Source organism: Delphinus delphis, chromosome 6 (assembly GCF_949987515.2).
Source record: "Delphinus delphis chromosome 6, mDelDel1.2, whole genome shotgun sequence".
NCBI lineage: Eukaryota > Metazoa > Chordata > Mammalia > Artiodactyla > Delphinidae > Delphinus > Delphinus delphis.
In genome coordinates this window covers 69,586,362-69,611,847 of record NC_082688.1, presented here as the reverse complement: position 1 = coordinate 69,611,847, position 25,486 = coordinate 69,586,362, and the positions used below count along the sequence as shown (strand labels likewise).

Here is a 25,486-nt window from a genome sequence, read left to right as displayed (position 1 = left end):
TTTCAGAAACAAGTAGATTTCTGTTTGAAAAAAATAATAAAAAGGAAATACTCCCAAATGGTAGGATTATTTATTATGAAAGTAATATAATTATTAAAGTGATACTTTCCATTTCCAGATGACTGACTGTAGCAGTAAAAAACAAAAGTCCTTGATTATGTGAACTATTTCCCTGCTGTAATAGGACCCTACCATGAAACCCTAAGAGCTTTGCCAACTACAGGGTACACAGTCTGAAAGACTATCCTTAGTACACATCACTTCCTAAACAGTAATGATGTTTACTGCCTGCTAAATAAATGTTTAGCCAAAAGAACATTATTCTCAAACCAAGACACTGAGCAGTTATCTAACCTCCTTCTGAGGTCTATTTTCCTCATCTATAAATGTTATAATCCCTATACGGAAGAGTTGCTGAGGAACAGAAATGAAAAGTGCTTACTTAGCACAAGGACATGATCATATATACACTAAATAGAGTCATTGCTTGTATGATTATATTATATTCATTATCATCATATCAACCATAATTACCAAAAGCTAAGAGAATTCTACTTAATCTCATTCACTAAAGAACAACAATTGTATAGGTATGTTTACTGCGTCAAAAAAAATTGGTTAGAAAGAATCAATCAAGATGGCAGAGTAGAAGGACATGGAACTCACCTCCCCCCATGAACACATAAAAAATACATCAACACGTGAAATAATTCTCACTGAAAACTAACTGGAAACTGGCAGAAAGATTCCTATACAACCAAGGATATAAGAAAGATCCACACAGAATCTGGAAGGGAAGAGAAGGGACCTGTGCCCCCTGGGAGGGGACTCAGAGGAAAAGGGAGATTACATAGGAGGAGACCCCTGCCTGCAAGCCATAAATTGGGCGCCCCAGTCCTGGTGTCGGACACAGGGAAGACAAGCCCCCTTGGCTGGTTGTAGAGCTGTTGGAACTAACAGGAGGGCTGTGAAGAACATGCAAGGACTGGCTTGCTCCTGAGGCAGCGTGGCAAGGACAGATTGAGGATGGTTCCAGTGGCTGCCCAGTTTTCTGCAATTAGCCTAGCATACGCCTCAGCCTGAGCCAAGCAAATGCTCCAGTCCCGCTTACTCTACCACACTAGAGAAAGGGCTGCCATCACCAGGGAGAGAGCTCATATCTTAGTACTGAGATGCAGAGGAAACTTGGAACTAGGGCAACATCTGAGCACAGTGTGGGCAGCCATTGCTGGCATTTACACAGGCACTGTATCAGGGGTAGTCTTGATCTCTGACAGAAGCCAGACTGCTGCACCCACACCCTGACACATGCCCAGTGCTAAACGGAGCCCTGCTTACCCTGCAGCACAGCTTCTCAACAGGGCTGGGGTGGCAGAGGCTGGGGGTAGTAACTGGCTGTGAGGGACAGCAGAGACTCAGACACAGCTGGGGCTGTCATTATTGGTGCCTGCACAGGGGGCACATTAGAGGCAGCCTGGACCTCTGTGGCCAGCCCATCACATGCTGGCATGGGCCCCTCTTCCTCCAGCACTCCTCCTCTCTGGGGCAAGGGTACAGTGTTGGGAGTGGGAGACAAACACATTTAAGGGAACAGAGACAGCTTGGACCCGAACCTCAGGGCTTCTACTCCATCAACTTTGGACCTGACCCTGCCCCCGATAGGGTGCTAATGGCCAATGAGCAGAGGGGAAGCCACACCTCACACTTGGCTCTGGCCCTGGTTCCTCCATCTCCAACCCTACTTCCTGCAAGATGATAACTGTCAGCATACCCTGAGGAAACGCATGGCTTTTGTTCACATCAAATCCAGCTCTCCCACCAAAGGCACTGGGCACACACAGGCTGTAGACAGACACTCCCACATAAGGACACCTCTTCAAGACTGCAATAGGTAACTGTTTCATCTAATTTCACAGAGACAGGGAAAGTTAAGCAAAGTAAGAAGACAGAGGAACTAGTCTTGATTGAAAGAGCAAGACAAAACCCCTGGGAAAATAAATAATGAAATAGAAATAAACACTTTACAAGATAAAGAATTCAAAGTATTAGTAATAAGAATGCTAACTAAATTAGGGAAAAGAATAGATGAACACAGTGAGAATTTTAACAAGGAACCAGAAAATATACAAAAAGAACCAATCAGAACTGAAGAATACAGTAACTGAAATGAAGAACTCACTGAATAGCAGACTATGTGATACAGAAGAACATAAATGATCTGGAAGATAGAATAATGGATATTACCCAATCAGAACAGCAAAAAGAAAAATAAATGTTAAAAAATGAGAACAGTTTAAGAGATTTCTGGAAAAACATGAAGCATACCAACATTGGCATTATAGTGGTTTCAGAAGGACAGGGGAGAGAAAGGGGGTTGAAAATGTTTTTGATGAAATTATGGCTGAAAAAGTCCCAAACCTGAACAAGGAAACAGATATCCAGATACAGGAAGCACAGAGGGAATCCAAACAACATGAACCCAAAGAGACACACACCAAGATATATCATAACTAAAATGGCAAAAGTAGAAAATAAAGAGAATTTTTTTTTTGGCCATGCCACGTGTTAAGCGGGATCTTAGTTCCCAGACCAGGGATCAAACCCATGTCCCCGCAGTGGAATCTCAGAGTCTTAACCACTGGACTGCTAGGGAAGTCTGCAAAAAGAGAATTTTAAAAGGCAGCAAGAGAAAAACAAAGAGTCATATACAAGGGAACCCCCATAAGGCTATCAGCTGATTACTCTGCAGAAACTTTGCAGGCCAGAGGGAGCAGCATGATATATTCAAAGTGCTTAAAGGGGAAAACCTGCAACCTAGGATACTCTACCCAGCAAGATTATCATTCAGAATTAAAGCTGAAATAAAAACAAACTTCTCAGACAAGCAAAAACTAAAAAAATTCATCAATACTAAAGCTACCCTAAAGAAATGTTAAAAGGTCTTTTCTAAGTGTTAAAGAAAAAGCTATAAGAAGAAGTAAAAATTTATAAGAAAGGAAAAATCCCACAATGAAAGGCAAATATATAGTAAGGACTGAGGATCAACCACTTAAATAAACTAGCATGAAGATTAAAAGCCAAAAAATTGTAAAAGCAGGGGCTTCCCTGGTGGCGCAGTGGTTGAGAGTCTGCCTGCCGATGCGGGGAACGTGGGTTCCTGCCCCGGTCTGGGAGGATCGATCCCACAAGCCGCGGAGTAGCTGGGCCCGTGAGCCATGGCCGCTGGGCCTGCGCGTCCAGAGCCTGTGCTCTGCAGCGGGAGAGGCCACAACAGTGAGAGGCCCACGTACCGCAAAAAAAAAAATAAAAAAACAAACAAACAAAAATTGTAAAAGCAATTATAACTACAATTAAAAAAATGAAGATGTAAAATAGGACATCAAAAACACAAAATGTAGGGTACGGGAGTAAAAACAGGTGTATCTTTTAGAATATGTTTAAAATTGAATGACTACCAGTTAAAAATAAGTAGATATGGTTATAGGTCAACATGAACCACAAATCAAAAACCTACAATAGATACCAAAAACCTAGAAAGAAACACAAGCATACTACTAAGGAAAATCATCAAACTATAAGGGAAGAAACAAACAGAAGAAGAAACGAACAGAGAAGAACTACAAAAACAACTGGAAAACAAGTAGTAAAATGGCAATAAGTATATACCTGTCAGTAATTACTTTAAATGTCAGTGGACTAAATGCTCCAATCAAAAGACATAGTGGCTGTTTGAATAAAAAATCAAAACCTGTCTATACACGTCTTACAACAGACTCACTTCAGAGCGACACACACAGAGTGAAAGTAAGGGGATAGAAAAAGATATTTCATGTAATCAGAAATGGCAAGAAAGTGGGGGTAGCAATACTCATTTCAGACAAAATAGACTTTTAAAACAAAGTCTATAACAAAAGACAAAGAAGAGCATTATATAATGATAAAGGGATCAATACAAGAAGAGGATATTACACTCGTTAACATATATGCACTCATACAGTAGGACCTAAATATACAAAGCAAATATTAACAGACATAAAGGGAGAAACTGACAAAAAACAATAATACTAGGGAACTTTCACATTCCACTTACATCAATGGACACATCACATAGACAGAAAATCAATAAGGCAACCATAGTCTTAAATGACACAATAAACCAGATGGTTTAATAGATATCTACAGGACATTCCATCCCAAAGCAGCAGAATACGCATTCTTTTCAAGTGCACATGGAACATTTTCCAGAAGAGATCAAATGCTGGCCACAAAACAAGTCACAACCAATTCAAGAGGATATAAATTATATCAAGCATTTTTTCCAATCACAGTGGTATGAAACTAGAAATTACAGAAAGAAAACTGGGAAAATAACAAACACCTGGAGACTAAACAACATGCTACTAAAAACCAACAGTCAATGAAGAAATCAAAGAGGAAATCAGAAAATACCTTGAGACAACTGAATATGGAAACACAATTTTCCAAAATCTGTGGGATGCAGCAAAAGCACTTCTAAGAGGGAAGTTTATAGTGACACAGGCCCTCCTCAAAAAACCGAGAAAAATCTCAAATAACCTAACATACCACCTAAAGGAATTAGAAAAAGAAGAACTAACAAAGCCCAAAGTCACCAGAAGGAAGGAAATAATAAAGATCAAAGAGGAAATAAATAAAATAGAGACCTAAAAACAAAAAAAAAAGATCAATGAAACCAAGGGCTGGTTTTTTGAAAAGATGAGCAAAACTGATAAACTTTAGCCAGGCACATCAAGAAGAAATGAAAGAGGAAAAAAAATAAAATAAGAATTGAAGAGGAGAAATAACAACCGATACCACAGAGATACAAAAAATCATAAGAGAATACTACAAATAGTTATATGTCAACAAATTGAACAACCTAGAAGAAATGAACAAATTTCTAGAAACATGCAAGCTAAGGCTGAGTCAGAAAGAAACAGACAATCTGAACAGACTGATCACTAGTAGTGAAATTGAATTTATAATTAAAAAAAAAAAATTCCCAGCGAAGTCCAGCATCGGACAGCTTCATAAGGGAATTCTACCAAACATATAAAGAAGAGTTAATACCTATCCTTCTCAAACTATTCCAAAAAACTGAAGAGGATGGAACACTCACAAATTCATTCTATGAGGCCACCATTACACTAATACCAAAACCAGAAAAAGACATCCCCCCCCAAAAAAATTTCAGGCCAATATCTTTGATGAATATAGATACAAAAATCCTCAAAAAAATATTAGCAAACTGAATCCACTGATACATAAAAAGGATCATACACCATGATCAAGTGGGATTTATTTCAGGGATGCAAGAATAATTCAATATTCACAAATCAATGTGGAACACAACATTAACAAAGAGAAGGATAAAAATCATGTGACCGGGGGCAGAGTCAAAATGATGGGGTAGGAGGATGTGGAGTTCGCGTATCCTCAAAACTAGGGCATCTATCAGGTGCTGGTGGGGGACCTCACACACCTAAGGGGATGGGAGGAATGCCTGTGCAACCAGGTAGGATGTGGGAGGGAAGAAGGCGGGGGAGGAAAAGTGGAGGTGGGATGGGACCAGCATGCCTGAGGGGTGGCTGGGGGAGGAGAGGGGTTCCCACAGTCAGAGGGGCCCACTCAGGGCGATGGGATCAGCAGGGATGGAGAGAGACCTTTGGGGAATTGGGGGATCAGAGGGGAATGCAGCCAACATCTCCCCAACTTGCTCAGGCCCCAGGAAGCCTGCTGGGGTCCCAGGCTTGAACCTCTGCCCTCCAGGGCCCCTCCAGCTGGGCGGGTCCTGAGGACATGGGAGGGAAAGTGGGGAGGAAAAGTGGAGGTGGGACGGGGCCAGCCCCTGAGGGGCAGCTGTGGGATAGGAGGGATTCCCATGCTTGAGGGGCCCACTCCCAGTGAGGGGATCAGTGGCGATCAGGAGAGACCTTCGGGGGATAGGAGGGGAACACGGCCAGCATGTCCCCTGCCAGCTCAGACCCCAGCAAGAATGCTGGAATCCTGGGCCTGAACCTCCACTCTCTGGGGCTTCCTCTGGCTGCATGAGTCCTGAGCCTAAGGCCCGCCTCCCAAAGGCCTCTTCCAGCCAGGCAGGTCCTGACATTAAGCCCCAACCGCCCAAGGCTTCTACCAGCCTTTTTTTTTTTTTCTGCCGAGGTTCTGTTTTGCATTGTTGTTGCTTCATTTTTATTTTTCTAACATATTTTTATTTTTCTAACTTTATTTTTTATTCTTTCTTTTTGTTCTGCTCCTTTTGGTTTGTTACATCTCTTTTTTTCTTTTTTTGCTGCACCACACGGCTTGCAGGGTCTTGGTTCTCAGGCCAGACGTTGGGCCAGAGCTCCAGTGGTGGGAGCACCGAGTCCGAGCCACTGGAATGACGGAGAACTACAGGCCCAAGGGAATATTAATCGGTGTGAGCTTTCTCAGAGGTCCTCATCTTGACACCAAGACCTGGCTCCACCCAACTGCCTGCAAACTCCAGTGCTGAAAGCCTAACAGCAAACAATCAGCCAGACAGGAACACAGCCGCACCCATCAAAAAAAATGGGATGACAAAAAAATATAGTACAGTCAAAGGAGCAAGATAAATCCCACAAGACCAAATAAATGAAGAGGAAATAGGGAACCTACCTGAAAAAGAATTCAGACTAACCATAATAGATGATGATACAGAATCTTGGAAATAGAATGGAGGCACGGATTGAGAAAATACAAAAAATGTTTAGCAAGGACCTAGAAGAACTAAAGAACAAGCAAACTGTGATGAACAACACAATAACTGAAATGAAAAATACACTAGAAGGAATCGATAACAGAAAAACTGAGGCAGAAGAACGAATAAGTGAGCTGGAAGATATGGTGCGAGTAACTGCCAAAGAGAAGAATAAAGAAAAAAGAATGAAAAGAAATGAGGACAGCCTCAGAGACCTCTGGGACAACACTGAATGCACCAACATTCGAATTATAGGGGTCCCAGAACAAGAAGAGAAAGAGAAAGAGTCTGAGAAAACATCTGAAGATATTACATTCGAAAACTTCCCTAACATGGGAAAGGGAAAAGCCACACAAGTCCAGGAAGCACAGAGAGTCTCATACAAGATAAACCCAAGAAGAAACACACCAGGACACATAATAATCAAACTACCAAAATTTAATTGAAAGAAAAAATATTAAAAGCAGCAAGGGAAAAGCAACAAATAACACACAAAGGAATCCCCATAAGGTCATCGGCAGATTTTTCAGCAGAAACTCTGCGGGCCAAAAGGGAGTGGCAAGATATATTTAAAGTGATGAAAGGGAAAAAACTACAACCAAGATTACTCTACCCGGCAAGGATCTCATTCAGATTCGACAGAGAAACCAAAAGCTTTACAGACAAGCAAAAGCTAAGAAAATTCAGCACCACCAAACCAGCTTTACAACAATTGCTAAAGGAACTTCTCTACACAGGAAACACAAAAGAAGAAAAAGACCCACAAAAACAAACCTAAATCAATTAAGAAAATGGTAATAGGAACATACATATTGATAATAACCTTAAATGTAAATGGATGAAATGCTCCAACCAAAAGACACAGACTGGCTGAATGGATACAAAAACAAGACCCGTATATATGTTGCCTACAAGAGACCAACTTCAGAACCAGGGACACATACAGACTGAAAGTGAGGGAATGGAAAAAGATATTCCATGCAAACAGAAATCAAAAGAAAGCTGGAGTAGCAATACTCGTATCAGATAACAAAGACTTTAAAATAAAGAATGTTACAAGAGACAAGCAAGGACACTACATAATGATCAAGGGATCAATCCAAGAAAAAGATATAACAATTATAAATATTTATGCACCCAACATAGGACCGCCTCAATAGATAAGGCAAATGCTAACAGCCATAAAAGGAGAAATTGACATGAACACAATAATAGTGGAGGACTTTAACACCCCACTACCACCAATGGACAGATCATCCAGACAGAAAATTAATAAGGAAACACAAGCTATAAAGGACACAACAGACCAAATAGACTTAATTGATACTTACAGGACATTCCACCGGAAAGTGGCGGAATACACTTCGTACTTAAGTGCACACGGAACATTCTCCAGGACAGATCACATCCTGGGTCACAAATCAAGCCTCAGTAAATTTAAGAAAATTGAAATCGTTTCAAGTATCTTTTCCGACCAACACTATGAGATTGAAAATCAATTCCAGGAAAAAAAACTGTAAAAAAATACAGACACACTGAGGCTAAACAATACACTACTAAATAACCAAGAGATCACTGAAGAAATCAAAGAGGAAATAAAAAAATCTATAGAAACAAAGGACAATGAAAACATGACGATCCAAAACCTACGGGATGCAACAAAAGCAGTACTAAGAGAGAAGTTTATAGCAATACAATCCTACCTCAAGAAACAAGAAAAATCTAAAATAAACAATCTAACCTTACACCTAAACCAAGAAGACAAAGAAGAACAAACAAAACCCAAAATTGGTAGGAGGAAAGAAATCATAAAAATCAAAGCAGAAATAAATGAAATAGAAACAAAGAAAACAATAGCAAAAATCAATGAAACTAAAAGCTGGTTCTTTGAGAAGATAAACAAAATTGATAAACCATTAACCAGACCAGTCAAGAAAAAAAAGGGAGAGGACACAAATCAATAAAATTAGACATGAAAAAGGAGAAATTACAACTGACACCGCGGAAATACAATGGATCATAACAGACGACTACAAGCAACTATATGCCAATAAAATGGACAACCTGGAAGAAATGGGCAAATTCCTGGAAAGATACAATCTTCCAAGACTGAACCAGGAAGAAACAGAAACCATAAACAGACCAGTCACAAGTAATAAAATTGAAATCGTGATTAAAAATCTTCCAACAAACAAAAGTCCAGGACCAGATGGCTTCACAGGCGAATCTATCAAACATTTAGAGAAGAGCTAACACCTATTCTTCTCAAACTCTTCCAAAAAATTGCAGAAGAAAGAACACTCCCAAACTCATTCTACGAGGCAACTATCACTCTGATACCAAAACCAGACAAAGACATCACAAAAATAGAAAATTACAGAACAATATCACTGATGAACATAGACACAAAAATCCTCAACAAAATACTAGCAAACAGAATCCAACAATACATTTAAAGGATCGTACACCATGATCGAGTGGGATTTATCCCAGGGATGCAAGGATTCTTCAATATATGCAAATCAATCAATGTGAATCACCATATTAACAAATTAAAGAATAAAAACCATATGATCATCTCAGTAGATTCAGAAAAAGCTTTTGACAAAATTCAGCACCCATTTATGATACACACTCTCCAGAAAGCGGGCATAGAGGGAAACTACCTGAACATAATAAAGGCCATACACAACAAAACCAAAGCAAACATCATTCTGAATGGTGAAAAAATGAAAGAATTTCCTCTAAGATCAGGAACAAGACAAGGATGTCTACTCTTGCCACTATTATTCAACATAGTTTTGGCAGTCCTGGCCACGGCCATCAGAGAAGAAATTTTAAAAATCCAAATTTATAGGGCTTCCCTGGTAGCGCAGTGGTTGGGAGTCCGCCTGCCGATGCAGGGGACACAGGTTAATGCCCCAGTCCGGGCAGATCCCACATGCCGCAGAGCGGCTGAGCCCGTGAGCCATGGCCACTGAGCCTGCGCATCCGGAGCCTGTGCTCCGCAACGGGAGAGGCCACAACAGTGAGAGGCCCACGTACCGCAAAAAAAAACAAAAAGCAAAAAAAACAAAAAACAAAAATCCAAATTTATATATAAAACACTGATGAAAGAAATCAAAGATGACACAAACAGATGGAAAGATATACCATGTTTTTGGATTGGAAGAATCAATATTGTGAAAATGACTGTACTATCAAAAATAATCTGCAGATTCAATGCAATCCCTATCAAATTACCAATGGCATTTTTCATAGAATTAGAACAAAAAATTTTACAATTTGTATGGAAACACAAAAGACCCCGAATAGCCAAAGCAATCTTGAGAAACAAAAACGGAGCTGGAGGAATCAAGCTCCCTGACTTCAGACTACACTACAAAGCTACAGTAATCAAAATAGTATGGTACTGGCACAAAAACAGAAGTATAGATCCATGGTGCAGGATAGAAAGCCTAGATATAAACCCACGCACCTGTGGTCACCTAATCTGTGACAAAGGAGGTAAGAATATACAATGAAGAAAAGACAGTATTTTCAATAAGTGGTGCTGGAAAAACTGGACAGCTACATGTAAAAGAATAAAATTAGAACACTCCCTAACACCATACACAAAAATAAAATCAAATGGATTAAAGACCTAAATGTAAGAGCAGACACTATAAAACTCTTAGAGGAAAACATAGGAAAAACACTCTGACATAAATCGCAACAAGATCTTCTTTGACCCACCTCCTAGAGTAATGAAAAGAAAAACAAAAATAAACAAACAGGACCTAATGGAACTTAAAAGCTTTTGCACAGCAAAGAAAACCATAAATGAGATGAAAAGACAACCCTCAGAATGGGAGAAAATATTTGCAAACAAAGCAACTGACGAGAGATTAATCTCCAAAATACACAAACAGCTCATGCACCTTAACATCAAAAAAACAAACAACCCAATCGAAAAATGGGTGAAAGACCTAAATAGACATTTCTCCAAAGAAGACATACAGATGGCCAAGAGGCACATGAAAAGATGCTCAATATCACTAATTATTAGAGAAATGGAAACTGAAATTACAACGAGGTATCACCTCACACTGTTCAGAATGGCCATCATCAAAAATCTACAAACAATGAGGGTGTGGACAAAAGGGAACCCCTCTTGCACTGTTGGTGGGAATGTAAATTGATACAGCCACTATGTAGAGCAGTACGGAGGTTCCTTAGAAAACAAAAAATAGAACTACCATATGACCCAGCAATCCCACTACTGGGCATATACCCTGAGAAAACCATAATTCAAAAAGTCATGTACCACAATGTTCATTGCAGCCCTATTTACAATAGCCAGGACATGGAAGCAACATAAATGTCCATCAACAGATGAATGGACAAAGAAGATATGGTACATATATACAATGGAATATTACTCAGATATAAAAAGGAATGAAAATGGGTCATTTGTAGAGATGTGGATGGACCCAGAGTCTGTCATACAGAGTGATGTAAATCAGAAAGAGAAAAACAAATATCGTATATTAATGCATATATGTGGAACCTAGAAAAATGATACAGATTAACCATTTTGTAGGGCAGGAATAGAGATGCAGTGGTAGAGATCAGACATGTGGACACAGGAATGGATGGTGGGATGAATTGGGAGATTAGGATTGACATATATACACTACCATGTGTAAAATAGACAGCTAGTGGGAACCTGCTGTATAGCACTGGGAGCTCAGCTCGGTTCTCCGTGGTGACCTAGATGGATAGGATGGGGTTGGGGGAGGCCCAAGAGGGAGAGAATATATGTATACATATAGTTGATTCACTTTATTGTACAGCAGAAACTAACACAACATTTTAAAGCAACTATACCCCAATTTTTAAAAAAAAAATCACATGATCATCTCTATAGACACAGAAAAAGCATGTGACAAAATTCAATATCCATTCATGACAGAAAATTTCATCAAAGTTCGTGTAAAAGGAACATATCTGCTCATAATAAAGACCAGTTATTATAAACCCACAGCTAACATCACACTCAGTGGTGAAATGATGAAAAGCTGACAGAATTTCCTCTAAATTAACAGATGAATAGATAAAGAAGATGTGTGTGTGTGTGTGTGTGTGTGTGTGTGTGTGTGTGTGTGTGTGTGTGTGTATTCCAAATATACATAATGGAATATTACTCAGCCATAAAAAGGAATGAAATTCTGCAATTTGCAACAATGTGTATGAACCTAGAGAATATTATGCCTAGTAAAATAAGTCAGATACAGAAAGATAAATACTCTGTTATCACTTATATGTGGAATCTAGAAGATAAAACAAATGACTGTATATAACGAAACAGAAACAGACTCACAGATACAGAGAACAAAGTAGTGGTTACCAGTGGGGAGAAGGAAGGGAGGAGGGGGGACGTAGGGCTATGGTATTAAGAGACACAAAATACTATGCATAAAATAAATAAGCAACAAGGATATATTATACAGCACAGGGAAATATAGCCATTATTTTTTAATAACTTAAAGGGAGTATAATCTATAAAAGTACTGAATTAATAAGTTGTACACCTGAAACTCATATGATATTATAAATCAAATATATTTCCATTAAAAAACAATAATAAAGCAGCTTACAAGGCTGCATAAAAAAATTTTTTTTACATAAAAAACTTTTGTTAGGTCGATGAATGATCTTTGATGTAATTACTACATTTCTCCAAAAGATTAAAGATTTCTTCTGCTGTGCTACAGTTTTGGGAGCAGTCTGAAGTTCAGAAGATGATTTAGAGACACGGTTCTAATATCGGTCCATCCTACCCACTCTGATCATTAGGAAAGAAAGGATCCTTTGCCAATCTTCAAGCCAACAAAAGTTTTTTGCTGGCTATAAAACTGCCACTGGGGCTTCCCTGGTGGCGCAGTGGTTGAGAGTCTGCCTGCTAATGCAGGGGACACGGGTTCGAGCCCTGGTCTGGGAAGATCCCACATGCCGTGGAGCAACTAGGCCCGTGAGCCACAACTACTGAGCCTGCGCGTCTGGAGCCTGTGCTCCGCAACAAGAGAGGCCACGATAGTGAGAGGCCCGCGCACTGCGATGAAGAGTGGCCCCCGCTTGCCACAACTGGAGGAAGCCCTCGCACAGAAACAAAGACCCGACACAGCAAAAATAAATAAATAAAATTAACTTTAAAAAAAAAAAAACTGCCACTGGCCCATGACGATTTCCTTACCTCTTCTGCTTCTAAGGCTCTCAAATTATAAAACCGAGAAGCAAATATACTCAAGAGTTCTCCTATAAGCATACTTCTCCTTCTATATTAACAAAAATAAATAACAACGAGGAAGAATCTAAAATCTGGTTTTCTTTAGCCTCTAGAAAATGTCTACATGTTTCAAGACTTCCCTCTACAAAGAATTTGTAAAGTAGACTGTCTTATTTCACTCTTCTGAACAAAAGTCTCCTACATCCTTGTAACTACAATGCCTTGTAAATTATTTTCTTCCAAATTATACAAAACAACTCAAAAAAGCCCACCTCAGCCTGGCAGAGTGCATGAAGACCTTGTAACACCAAGGCTGCTGGAGTAGCCTGGTCAGGCTTGGTGCATTCATTCAACATCTGGGAAATAGCTGCCAACATATCTGCACCGTGCTGATACGGCCTACAAAAAAACGACAGTTTAGACACAAGATTAAAGCCAAAGAACTATATTACTACTCCAAGGTCTTTTGCCTGAACAAAAACATTAATGCTTTTCTTTACTCTTGTGCCTATCAAACGTTGACCCTCAACTAAGAATACCATATGCTTTTGTTCAAAGATTTGCATCTTTATCATTTCTGCTGTAACTTCAGGCTCATTTTTGGTATTATTACCCAAAAAAGAAGACACTCCTTAACAAATTTTATTCTCCCTGAATCACAAAACCTATTGTCTGAATCGACAAAAACTCAAGTCTATAATAATAGTGAAAAGAACTGACTTACCTTATTGAGATCATCAGTAAACCCAGGGATTTGAGATCAGAAGATGATTGGTCATAGCAGTATTACAAACTAAGGTGGGTATGCCTATCACAATAACGACGATAATGATGATAAAATCATAATAATATGAGTTATAACTGACTGAGCACTTACTTCATGCCAGGTACTGTGCTGGATTCACTCACTCATCCTCCTCTCCTTCCTCTATCCCACATATATTGTGCTACCCCCAGAATGCTTTTAACTTCATAAAGAAATGCTCAGGTCTGCATTCGTTGTAACCCCTCAGCGATATAATACTTCTTTCTATTTAACAAAATATCAATTGAAAAAATTGCCTGACTGAATTCTATTGCTTCACTGTCCGCCAAATGGAAATCATTTAACAAAACTGGAAAAATTTGACGGATCTCGAGATGGTAACTGAAAGGTTCACTGAATAAGTTTTCAACAGACTCTGATCTGATCTGATGTTTAACGTCTCCTGAGCCTCATCTTTAAGTATGTAAAATTAAAATGTCGGCTATCATCTCTAAATTTTTTCCATGCCAATACCTCAAGAGAATCTAAACTCTTAAGTCTTGGGTTAACACGTGTGTAACTTTTAGACTAAGATGTTTTTTGTGTTGCCAAAAGGCTGAAGCTTAGAAAAGAGGCAGAACTGCTGAGGCTTAAATACAGTCTGATCCAAGATTTTACTTGAAATGGAAATCATCCACATTATCAGCATCTGGGCCAACCCATTCACTGCACAGCTTCAGGAAGTACCATTCACAGTGTCATCATTGACAAAAGTAGAATGATGCTCCAAGAATTCTACAGTGCAGTGGCTCAATCAATATATGAAACTGCAGGATTATAACTCATTTCAAATGTATCAAATCTATTTCCTCTCTAAGATTTTGGCCTTACCCTAATTCAAGAAAATAGAAATCTGGCAAGGTGGAGCTTTGCTTAGTGTTATTTCAGTCTTGTCACCTCCTGCCTAGTTATTAACCCATAACCTAGAATAGCAGAGTCATCTCCCTAACATCTTCATGTCTTCCTAAAGCATACACAGGAATTCAAGGTCATTTCCCTCCTTGTAATAATTCCTAATAATTAATTCCATTCAATGAGTTACAAATAAGGCCTTCTCTATTAGAACATCTTATAAAAATCAGCATAACATAGGGAGAACATAAGAAAGAATTTGACTGATAATCCACTGCTTAGGTTTCAGGAATTTATATATAGAAAAATAGAAAATGTAACATCATATGTTTTATCACAACATTAAATTATTACACAGAAAAGGATATATAAATAGCCTCTAAACCTAGATATAAGTCTAGACCTGAAAAGACATGCCTGCTACTCAAAGCTATTGTCTGATGTTACTAAATTTTACAATCAGACAATTTGACTTTAATATTCATTTATTCTTATTCAAACATCCTCTGCCTATCTTTCCTTGCTTCTTGCTTGCAATAAAAAAATTAAATGCAAAATAATATATCATGATATACATTCCCAAAGGTCAAGCATGTCTTACCTTTGCTTACATATATCTCTGATCGATGCTGCTTTAGCTATCAGTTTCTCCCATTGGACCTCCTTGCCCACAGACAGAGAGGGCACATCGGACATGGCCATGAAACGCTGCAGTTCAGGATAGACACGATCCTAAAAAGGCAATTTTACAAAAAAGGTAATTTCACAACTTGAGTTGAATAATAATTGTCTCCTTTTATGCAGCATTTTCACATCTAAATCTTACATCTGCATTGCAAATTATAATGTGTTTCATCTAATCAGAAAAAAAAGAATGCTGTTATGATTGCTGGGGATTTTCTTACAGATCCATGTACTGTTCATTTCATAAAACAAGAAAAAAGTGGCAAAATCTCACTCTAATTACAAAGGCTCTAATCACTTATATTTCTATCACTTTTTCCACACAAATGGATAAATAAATTTCAGAATTAAGGAAATAAGATTATTTTCTATTCTCAATTTCTGAGAGTCAATCACAACTGACCACATTATAGATCAAAAGTACACTAAATCAAAATTTCTCAATGCAATCATTGATGTCACTCATTAATATTACTATATCAAAGAAGTGTCATGCATAATGACAAAATTACCTTTCTTCAGTGAAAGGGACATGCTTACTACTCATACAAGTGTATATCTGAGCTTACCTGTTTTTCCCACAAAGAAGTCAACAAGCGCAAAGTGACAGCTTTTAGTTGCGGAGTGGTTCCAAGAAGTTGAATTACTCGTAGAATTTGTCCTATGCACACCTAGCAAACATTGAAGAAACTTTGGTTTCATAAATGCAAATGTGGATAACCCCAAGGTTACCAAAGGAACTTCAAAACCTCTTATTATAAAATAAAGACTGAAACGGAAGCTTACTACAGTATTACCCATCTCCTCAGAGGTTGGAGATAGCTTTGGGAGGAGCTAGTTAGCAATTCTGGGGGCATAAAGGCCCAATCTCAGACAACAGCCAATGGGAAAACTTGATGAAAATGATTTTTAAAAATTAATTCTTAAATATTGTAACAAAAATGTTTGGCCCAACAAGGGAAGCAGTGATCAAGGCAAAATTAAAGGGTAAAAATTTCACATGACAACAAACAAAATTCATGTCTCACTTTCTTTTTGCCCCAAAGTAAGTCGCTTAATATACAAACCTTATGAACACCAAGTGTAGGCAAAGTATACAAGATATCATTGTATAACACAGGTTCCAGTGGTCTTCCTAATTTGAACATCAAAACTGGAATCAGATTTGGTACCTAAAATGAGTTTAAAGAACGTATAAATTATGCCTTTTAAAAGAAATCAATCGATAAAGCAATATTTCATTTTTCTCCAAATGAATACTATGAATACTATGAATTACTATGAATTACTATGAATTACTATGAATACTATGAATACTATGAATTAAAAGCCTAAAAAAATGTCAGTTAGCCATTTGTTATTAATGGTAATTTCAAAGTACTGCTAATATTCTATCTCTTTTATAATTACCTGTGAGCCCTTGTTCTATCCCTTTATACACATATACATATTACAGGGGTTTTTTGGTGTTAAAAAAATGCTTTTCTTAAACAACTATGACATAAACTCTCAGCAATACAAAAATAATTAATACATATCCTGCCCTAAAGAAGCTTACAGTTCTAATGAGTAGCATAGTGAAATATTCAATGGTTATTCCAATGTAAAATAATTAAAACCAATTGTAATATAGGGGGGGTTAATGGACAAAAATTTCCCTCCACGTTCATACTTCAATCCCTATGCATGACACAATAAAATAAGAAGAGCAAAATCATTTGTGGATCAAAAGACTTAATATTGTTAAAATGGTACTATTTCCCAAATACATATTCCCAAATACATATTCAATGCAATCCCTATCAAAATCCCAGGTAGCCTCTTTGCCAAAATTCAGAAATTGATCCTAAAATTCATTTGAAAACAAGTGATCCTGAAGAGCCAAAACAATCTTCAAAAGGAGCAAAATTTGAAGATTCAACCTTCCCAAATTCAAAATTTATTACAAAGTTACAGCAGTCAAAATAGTGTGGTACTGACGTGAGGATATAAATATAGATCAATGAAATAGAACTCACAGTCTAGAAATAAATCGTTACATTTAAGTCAATTGATTTTAGACAGAAAGGCCAAGAAAATACAATGCAGAAAGAAGAGTCTCTTTGAAAAATGGTGTTTGATTTTTGACAACTGTATTTCCACATGCAAAAGAATTAATTTGGACCCCTTCCTCACACCACATGTAAAAATTAACTCAAAATAGATTTCAGACCTGAATGTAGGAGCAAAAACTGTAAAGCTCTTAAAGAAAATATAGGAGTAAATCTTTGTGACCTTGAGTTAGGCAAAGCCTTCTTAGATATGACACCAAAAGTATGAGCAACAAAAGAAAACAAAACATTTCATCAAATTAAAAATATTTGTCCTTCAAAAGACGCTATAAAGAAAATGAAAAGAACAACCCACAGAATGGAAGAAAATATTTGCAAATCATATATCTAATGAGGAACTTACATCCAGAATATATGAAGAATTCGTACAACTCCATAATAAAGGACAAATGACTCAATTTTAAAAGAGCAAAGGATCTAAAGAGATACTTCTCCAAAGAAGATAAAAAAATGGCCAAAAAAAAACATGAAAAGATAATCAGCATTAGCCATGACATAAATGCAAATCAAAATCAAATGATGCATGACTTCATACCCAATAGGATGGCTTGAAACCACATTAAGTGTTAGCAAGGATGTGGAGAAATTGGGACCTTCATACACTGCCAGTGGGAAAGTGAAATGGTGCAGCCCCTTTGGAAAACAGTCTGACAGTTTCTCAACTGGTTAAACAGAATTACCATATGATCTAGTAACTGTACTCCTAAGTACCTACCCAAGAGAAATTAAAACATACATCCACACGAAAACTTACATGTGAATGTTCACAGAGGTATAATTAATAATAGCCAAACAGTGGAAACAACCCAAATATCCATCAACTGATGAAGGGATAAATAAAATACAGCATATCCATATGATAGAATATTATTCTGCCATGAAAAAGTAATCAACATGGATGAACCATGAAAACATCGAGTGAAGTAAAAGAAGCCAGTCACAAAAGACCACATATTATATGATCCATTTATATGAAATGTCCAGAATAGGCAAATCTACAGAGACAGAAAGTAATTGCTTAGGATCGGGAAGGTATAGGAGAAAATGGGGAGTGACTGCTAATGGGTACAATGTTTCTTTTGGTGGTGATGAAAATGTTCTTAAATTATCTGTCATTACGGTTGCACAATTCTGTGAATATACTAAAAGTCACTTTGTACACTTTGAATGAATTAATTAAATGGCATGTGAGTTATATATTATAAATATATATAAAATATATCTATATGTATATTTTATTATTTTTAATAAATATATAAAACTACATTTTAAAATCATTAAGTGAACACCTATTATGAGCAAGGATCTCTACTTGATGGCACAAAATGCAATGCCAAAAAAATTTTATTTTCCTTATAGTGCATTTGACAAGTTTGTTACCCAGAAATTGATAAATTTCCTCTATCTGCTGTAGTCTTAGAAAACTTGTTCCTTCTAAGCTTAGAAGACATCTATTTTAATTCAATCTCAAGAAGGAAAAAAAAAATCCTCCTAACCCTACCAACAAAAAAGTGACAGTTAAACACTGACTCATTAATGGGCCTGACCATCACATACCACAGCGGCATTTGGAGCTACACATGTAATGGCTACAGACACACAACACACAGGCAGAAGTTATGATGTTTTTAACAACTGCTGGGGCTCTATTGGAACAGAAGTTCCAGCACCCTCACCTTGAGCAAACGAAAGGAAACAAATTTTTGAATTGGCTTTTTAACTCCCCATTTTAATTAAAAAAGGTTATCTTAGATTGCACTGCACAGGCCTCAATGAATTACTCCTTCTGGGAAGATCTCTACCAAGACAGTTTGACAGATTCTTAGTTCTGAGAAGGGCAATCAGTACATATAGTGGCATTTTACAAAACAGTGTATTTAATTATATGGCTTTTAACAAATGTTTAAATTATATTGTCAGGAAAGAAATAAAGTATTCTACTTATGCTAAAGAGTACACCTCCTTCATGATCCTCAGACCTAAAGAAGTATGTAAGGGTGTTTAGTTTTCTCTGGTAAGTTCAGAAATTAAAAAACAAAGTGGGAAATTTTTACAGCAAATAATCTTAGATCTTGAGGCTATTCTAGTTCATATTAAATTCTCAAATCAATGGAAAAAGAAAATAGGTGTTATTTCATTAGGAAAACATAGATATAGATATATACGTGTGGAAAACATTTTTTGCATAAAGTCTGAGCTGTTGTTTTCCAAATGAAAAGACATATGTGTATTTATTGATTTACTTGAGATGTCATTATGGGCTCTTGATTCCTCTGCTCTTGAGTCTTCTATTCTCTGGAAGCAAAAAATGCAGAGAATGAATACTCTGCCTTTACCTTAAATTTAAAATAAGCTGGCAAGTGCCCTATAATTCACTGTCTCAAGACCTCCTGGTTTCATAAAACTCAATGTTTTCTCTCCCTTCTTCAGAATTCAAGTCCTTGATTTAAAAAATTTGATTTCAAATGATGGAATCATTAAGGAAACCCCTCCCATAAGACTATCAGCAGGTTTCTCAGCAGAAATCTTGTAGGCCAGATGGGCATGCAGAATGATATATTCAAAGTGCAAACAATCAAACAAAAAAACCCAGCCAACTAAGAATACTATATCTAGCAAAACTTTCTTTCAAAAATGTAGGAGAAATACTTTTCTAGATAAACAAAAGCGAGGGAGTTCATTCACTAGGCCTCCCTTACAAGAAATGCTAAAGGAAGTCCTTCAAGTTGAAAGGAAAGAACATTACATTGCAACATAAAAATATATAAAAGTATAAAGCTCAGTGATAAAGGTAAATGTATAGAAAAATATAGAATACTGTAATATGTCACTTTTAATACTAGAATAGGAGATAAAGACATAAATATAAATAGCTAACTATAAAGATATGTTAATGGATACACAACATAAAATGATGTAAGTTGTGACATCAATACCATAAAGTATGGGGGGGGGTTGAAAAAGTAGAACTTTTACATGCAATTAAAGTTAAGTTATTACGAGCTTAAAATAGGCTATTATACATGTAAGGTCTTTTCAGTTAAGTGCCATGGTAACCACAAAGAAAATACCTATAGAAGATACATAAAAGATAATGAGTAAGGAATCAAAGTATTTCACTACAGAAACATCAACAAAACACAAAGACTGAAAGAGAGGAAAAGAGGGACACAACAGCTATAATTCAGACAAAAACCAGTTAACAAAATGGCAATATTACGTCCTTCCTGATCTAGAATTACTTTAAATGTAAATGGATTAAACTCCCCAATCAAAAGACAGAGTGGCTAAAAGTTAAAAGACAAGATACAACTAAATGCTGTCTACAAGAGATTTACTTTATATTTCAGGACACACATAGGCTAAAAATAAAATGACAAAAAAAGATACTCTATGCAAATAGTAATCTCTAAAAGAAAGCAAGGATAGCATAACTTATACCATGCAAAATAGACTAAGTCAAAAACTGTCACAAGAAACAAAGACGAACATTATATAATGATAAAAGAGTCAATTCACCAGGAAGTTAAACAATTATAAATATATATGTACCCAACATCAGAGCAATATAAGTATGCTCAAATATACAAAGCAAATATTGACAGAACTGAACGGAGAAATAGATACCAACACATATAATAGATTTCATTACTCCACTTTCAATAATAAATAGAACATCCAGACAGAAGATCAATAAGAAAACAGAGGACATGAACAACACTATGGACCGAATGAAACTAACAGACATATACAGAGCATTCCATCCAACAGCAAGAAAATACAAATTCTTCTCAAGTGCATACACAACATTCTCCAGGAAAGATCCACATGTTAGGTCACAAAATAACAAATTTAAGAAGACTGAAATCATACTAAGTATCTTTTCTTACCACAGTGGAGTGAATCTAGAAATAAATATTAGTAAGAACACAGGAAAATTCACAAATACATGGAAACTAAATAACACACTGTTCATCAACAGATGAATGGATAAAAAACATGTGACATAGACACACACACATATATACATACACACAATGGAATACTACTCAGCCATAAATAAAGAATAAAATTTTTCCATTTGCAACAAAATGGATGGACCTGGATGGTCTATGCTTAATGAAATAAGTCAGACAGAGAAAGACAAATACTGTATGCTATCACTTACATGTAGAATCTAAAAAATAAAACAAACTAGTAAATATAACAAAAAGGAAACAGATTAACAGATATAGAGAACAAACTAGTCATTACTGGTGGGAAGAGGGAAGAGGGGAGGGGCAATATAAGGATAGGGGATTAAGTTTATACAAACTACTATGTATAAAATAAATAAACTAGGGCTTCCCTGGTGGCGCAGTGGTTGAGAGTCCGCCTGCAGATGCAGGGGACATGGGTTCGTGCCCCAGTCTGGGAAGATCCCACATGCCACAGAGCGTCTGGGCCTGCGAGCCATGGCCGCTGAGCCTGCACGTCCGGAGCCTGTGCTCCGCAACGGGAGAGGCCACAACAGTGAGAGGCCCGCGTACCACAAATAAATAAATAAATAAATAAACTACAAGGATATATTGTACAGCACAGGGAATCCAGCCAATATTTTATAATTACTATAAATGGAGTATAATCTATAAAAATTTCGAATCACTATGTTACACACCTGAGATTAGTGTAATAGTGTAAGTCAACTATATTTCAATTTTAAAAAAGAAAAAGTATCTCAAATAAATACTCTAATCTTATACCTCAAGGAACTAGAAAAAGAAGAATAAACTAAGTTCCAAGTTAGCAGAGGGAAGGAAATAATGGAAATTAAAGTAGAAATAAATGAAGTAAATAACAGAAAAAAATCAACAAAATTAAAAGTTAGTATTTTAGAACATCAACAAAATTGACAACCCTTTAGCTAGACTAAGAAAAAAAGAGAGAAGACTCAAATAAAATCAGAAATGAAAGAAGAGACATAACTGATACCAAAACAATACGATGGATTTTGAGACAACCATATACAATTATACTACAATAAATGGGATAACCTAGAAGAAAAGGCTAAATTCCTAGAAATATACTTCTCACGAAGACTGAATCATGAAGAAATAGAAAATCTGAACAGACCAATTATAAAGAAGGAGATTGAGTCAGTAATCAAAAACCTCCCAACATAGAAAAGCCCAGGACCAGATAACTTCACATGTGAATTCCACCAAACATTTAAAGAAGAATTAACACCAATCCTTCTTAAACTCGTCCCTAAAAATTGAAGAGGTGGGAACACTTCTGGACTCATTATATGAGACCAGCATTATTCTCATACTAAAACCAGACAAAGACATTACAAGAAAAGAAAACTACAGGCAAACATCCCTAATGAACACAGATGCAAAAAGACTCAACAAAATACTAGTAAACAGAATTCAACAACACATTGAAAGGATCATAAATCATGACTAAATGGGATTTATCCCTGGAGTGCAAGGATGGTTCAACATGAAAATCAATCAATGTTATAAACTACATTAATAGAATGAAAGATAAAAATCTCATGATCATCTCAATATTCACAGAAAAAGTGTTTGACAAAACTCAGCACACTTTCATGACAAAAACATTTACTAAACTAGGAACGGAAGAAACTTACCTCAAAATAATAAAGGCTCTATGACTATGAAAAGCCCACAGCTAATATCATACTGAAAAATAAAAACAAAAAACTTTTCCTCTAAGATCAGGAATAAGGCAAGGGTGCCCACTCTTGCCATTTCTATTCAACATAGTACCAGAAATTCTAGGCAGAACAACTAGGTGAGAAAAAAAAATGAAAGTCATCCAAATCAGAAAGGAAAAAGTAGGGACTTCCCTGGTGGTCCAGTGGTAAAGAATACACCTTCCAATGCTGGGGACACGGGTTTGATCCCTGGTTGCGGAACTAAGATCCCACATGTCACAGGGCAACTAAGCCCGTGTGCCACAACTACTGAGCCCACGTGCTTCAACTAGAGAGCCCACATGCTGCAACTACAGAGCCCGTGTGCTCTGGAGCCCACACGCCACAACTGGAGAGAGAAAACCTGCACACCACAACTAGAGAGAAGCCTGTGTGCAACAATAAAGAGCTTGCACACCACAATGGAGGATACTGCATGCTGCAACAAAGATCCTGTGTGCTGCAACTGAGACCCAATGCAGCCAAAAAAGAAAAAAAAAAGGAGGAAGTAAAATTATCTCTGTGATAACATGATCTTGTATGTAGAAAACTCTAGTGATTCCACATACCAAAAAGTTAATTAAAACTAGTAAATGAATTCAGGAGAGTTGCAGGATACAAAACAAACATTAAAAATCAGTTGTGGGGCTTCCTGGTGGCACAGTGGTTGGGAGTCCGCCTGCCGATGCAGGGGACGTGGGTTCGTGCCCCAGTCCAGGAGGATCCCACATGTCGCGGAGTGGCTGGGCCCAAGAGCCATGGCCGCTGGGCCTGCGTGTCCAGAGCCTGTGCTCCGCAACGGGAGAGGCCACAACAGTGAGAGGCCCACGTACCGCAAAAAAAAAAAAATCAGTTGTGTTTCTATACACTAACAATGAACAATCCAAAAAGAAAATTAAGGAAACAATCGCATTTACAATAGCTCAAAAAGAATAAAATACTTAGGAATAAACTTAACTACAAGGTTAAAGACTTGAATATTGAAAACTACAAAACATTGCTTAAAGAAATTAAAGACAACACAAATAAATGGAAAGACATCTTGCGTTCATAGATCTGAAGACCTAATATTGTTAAAATGTCCATGCTACCCATAAAAGTCTACAAATTCAATGTAATCCCTGTCAAAATCCCAATGGAATTTTATTTTTGCACAATAGAAAAACAATCATAAAATTCATATGGAACCACAAAGGACCCTGAATAACCTCAAAACATATTACAAAGTTACAGTAATCAAAACAGTATGATACTGGCACAAAACAAACATATAAACCAATGGAATAGAATAGAGGGCCCAGAAATAAACCTATGTATATACGATCAATTAATTTATGACAAGGAGCCAAGGATATACAATGAGGAGAGGATAGTCTCTGCAACAAATCCAGGGAAAACTGGATATCTGCATGCAAAAGAAGGATATTGGACCCTTATCTTACACCATACACAAAAATCAACTCAAAATGAATTAAAGACTTAAACATAAGACCTGAAACTATAAATCTCCTAGAAGAAAACATAGGGTAAAAACTTCCTAACTTTGCTCCTGGCAATGATTTCTTGTATATGATACCAAATGCACAAGCAACAAAAGCAAAAACAGACAAGTAGGCCTACTTCAAACTGAAAAGCTTCTGTACAGCCAAGAAAACATAGTAAAAAAAAAGGCAACATATGGAATAATAAAAAAAATTGCAAACCATATATTTGATAAGGGGTTAATACCCAAGACATACCAGGAAACCCTACAATTCAACAACAAAAATATAAACAAACAAATAACCTGATTTAAAAAATGAGCAAAGGACTTGAATAGACATTTTCCAAAGAAGAAATACAAATGGCCACAGGTATATGAAAAGATGCTTAATATCACTAATCATCAGGGAAATGCAAATCAAAACCACAGTGAGATATCACCTCATACCTGTTAGAATGGCCGTCACCAGTAAACTAGAAAATAACAGGTGTTGGCAAGGATGTAGAAAAACTGGAATCCTTGTACACTGTTGGCAGAATGTAAAATGGTGCAGTCACTATGAAAAACCGTACGGAGGTTCCTCAAAAAATTAAAAATAAAACTAACGTATGATCCAGCAATCCCACTTCTGGAAATTCAGGACAGGCAGTAGTCTCTTTTAAAATTTATTCACAAAAAAACATTAAATGCTCAGTTGCTATTAGCTGCCTGTTCTGAAACGAGTCTTCTTTATTGAAACACAATTTTCTGTAATATTTTATGGAATATAAACAAACTTGAATTGTTTGACTTGTTTAACTTGGCACTGTTAGTTTTTATAATAAAATACACATGAGTATTTTA

General features: G+C 37.0%; 1 protein-coding gene across 11 annotated transcripts in view; it reads right to left on the bottom strand.

Annotated features, from left to right (window-relative positions):
• FOCAD (focadhesin) overlaps positions 1–25,486 on the bottom strand; it is a 313,993-nt gene that overhangs the window by 150,151 nt on the left and 138,356 nt on the right. For all 11 annotated transcript variants that reach the window (XR_009519883.1, XM_060014801.1, XM_060014800.1 and 8 more), the window contains 4 exons: positions 16,416–16,520; positions 15,918–16,019; positions 15,266–15,396; positions 13,280–13,406 (listed from right to left, as the gene is read on the bottom strand). Coding sequence is in view for 10 of the 11 variants with exons in the window: in XM_060014801.1 (XP_059870784.1) it covers positions 13,280–13,406; positions 15,266–15,396; positions 15,918–16,019; positions 16,416–16,520 (465 nt within the window). In the remaining variant the exon portion in view is untranslated. The remainder of the gene's footprint in view (positions 1–13,279; positions 13,407–15,265; positions 15,397–15,917; positions 16,020–16,415; positions 16,521–25,486) is intronic.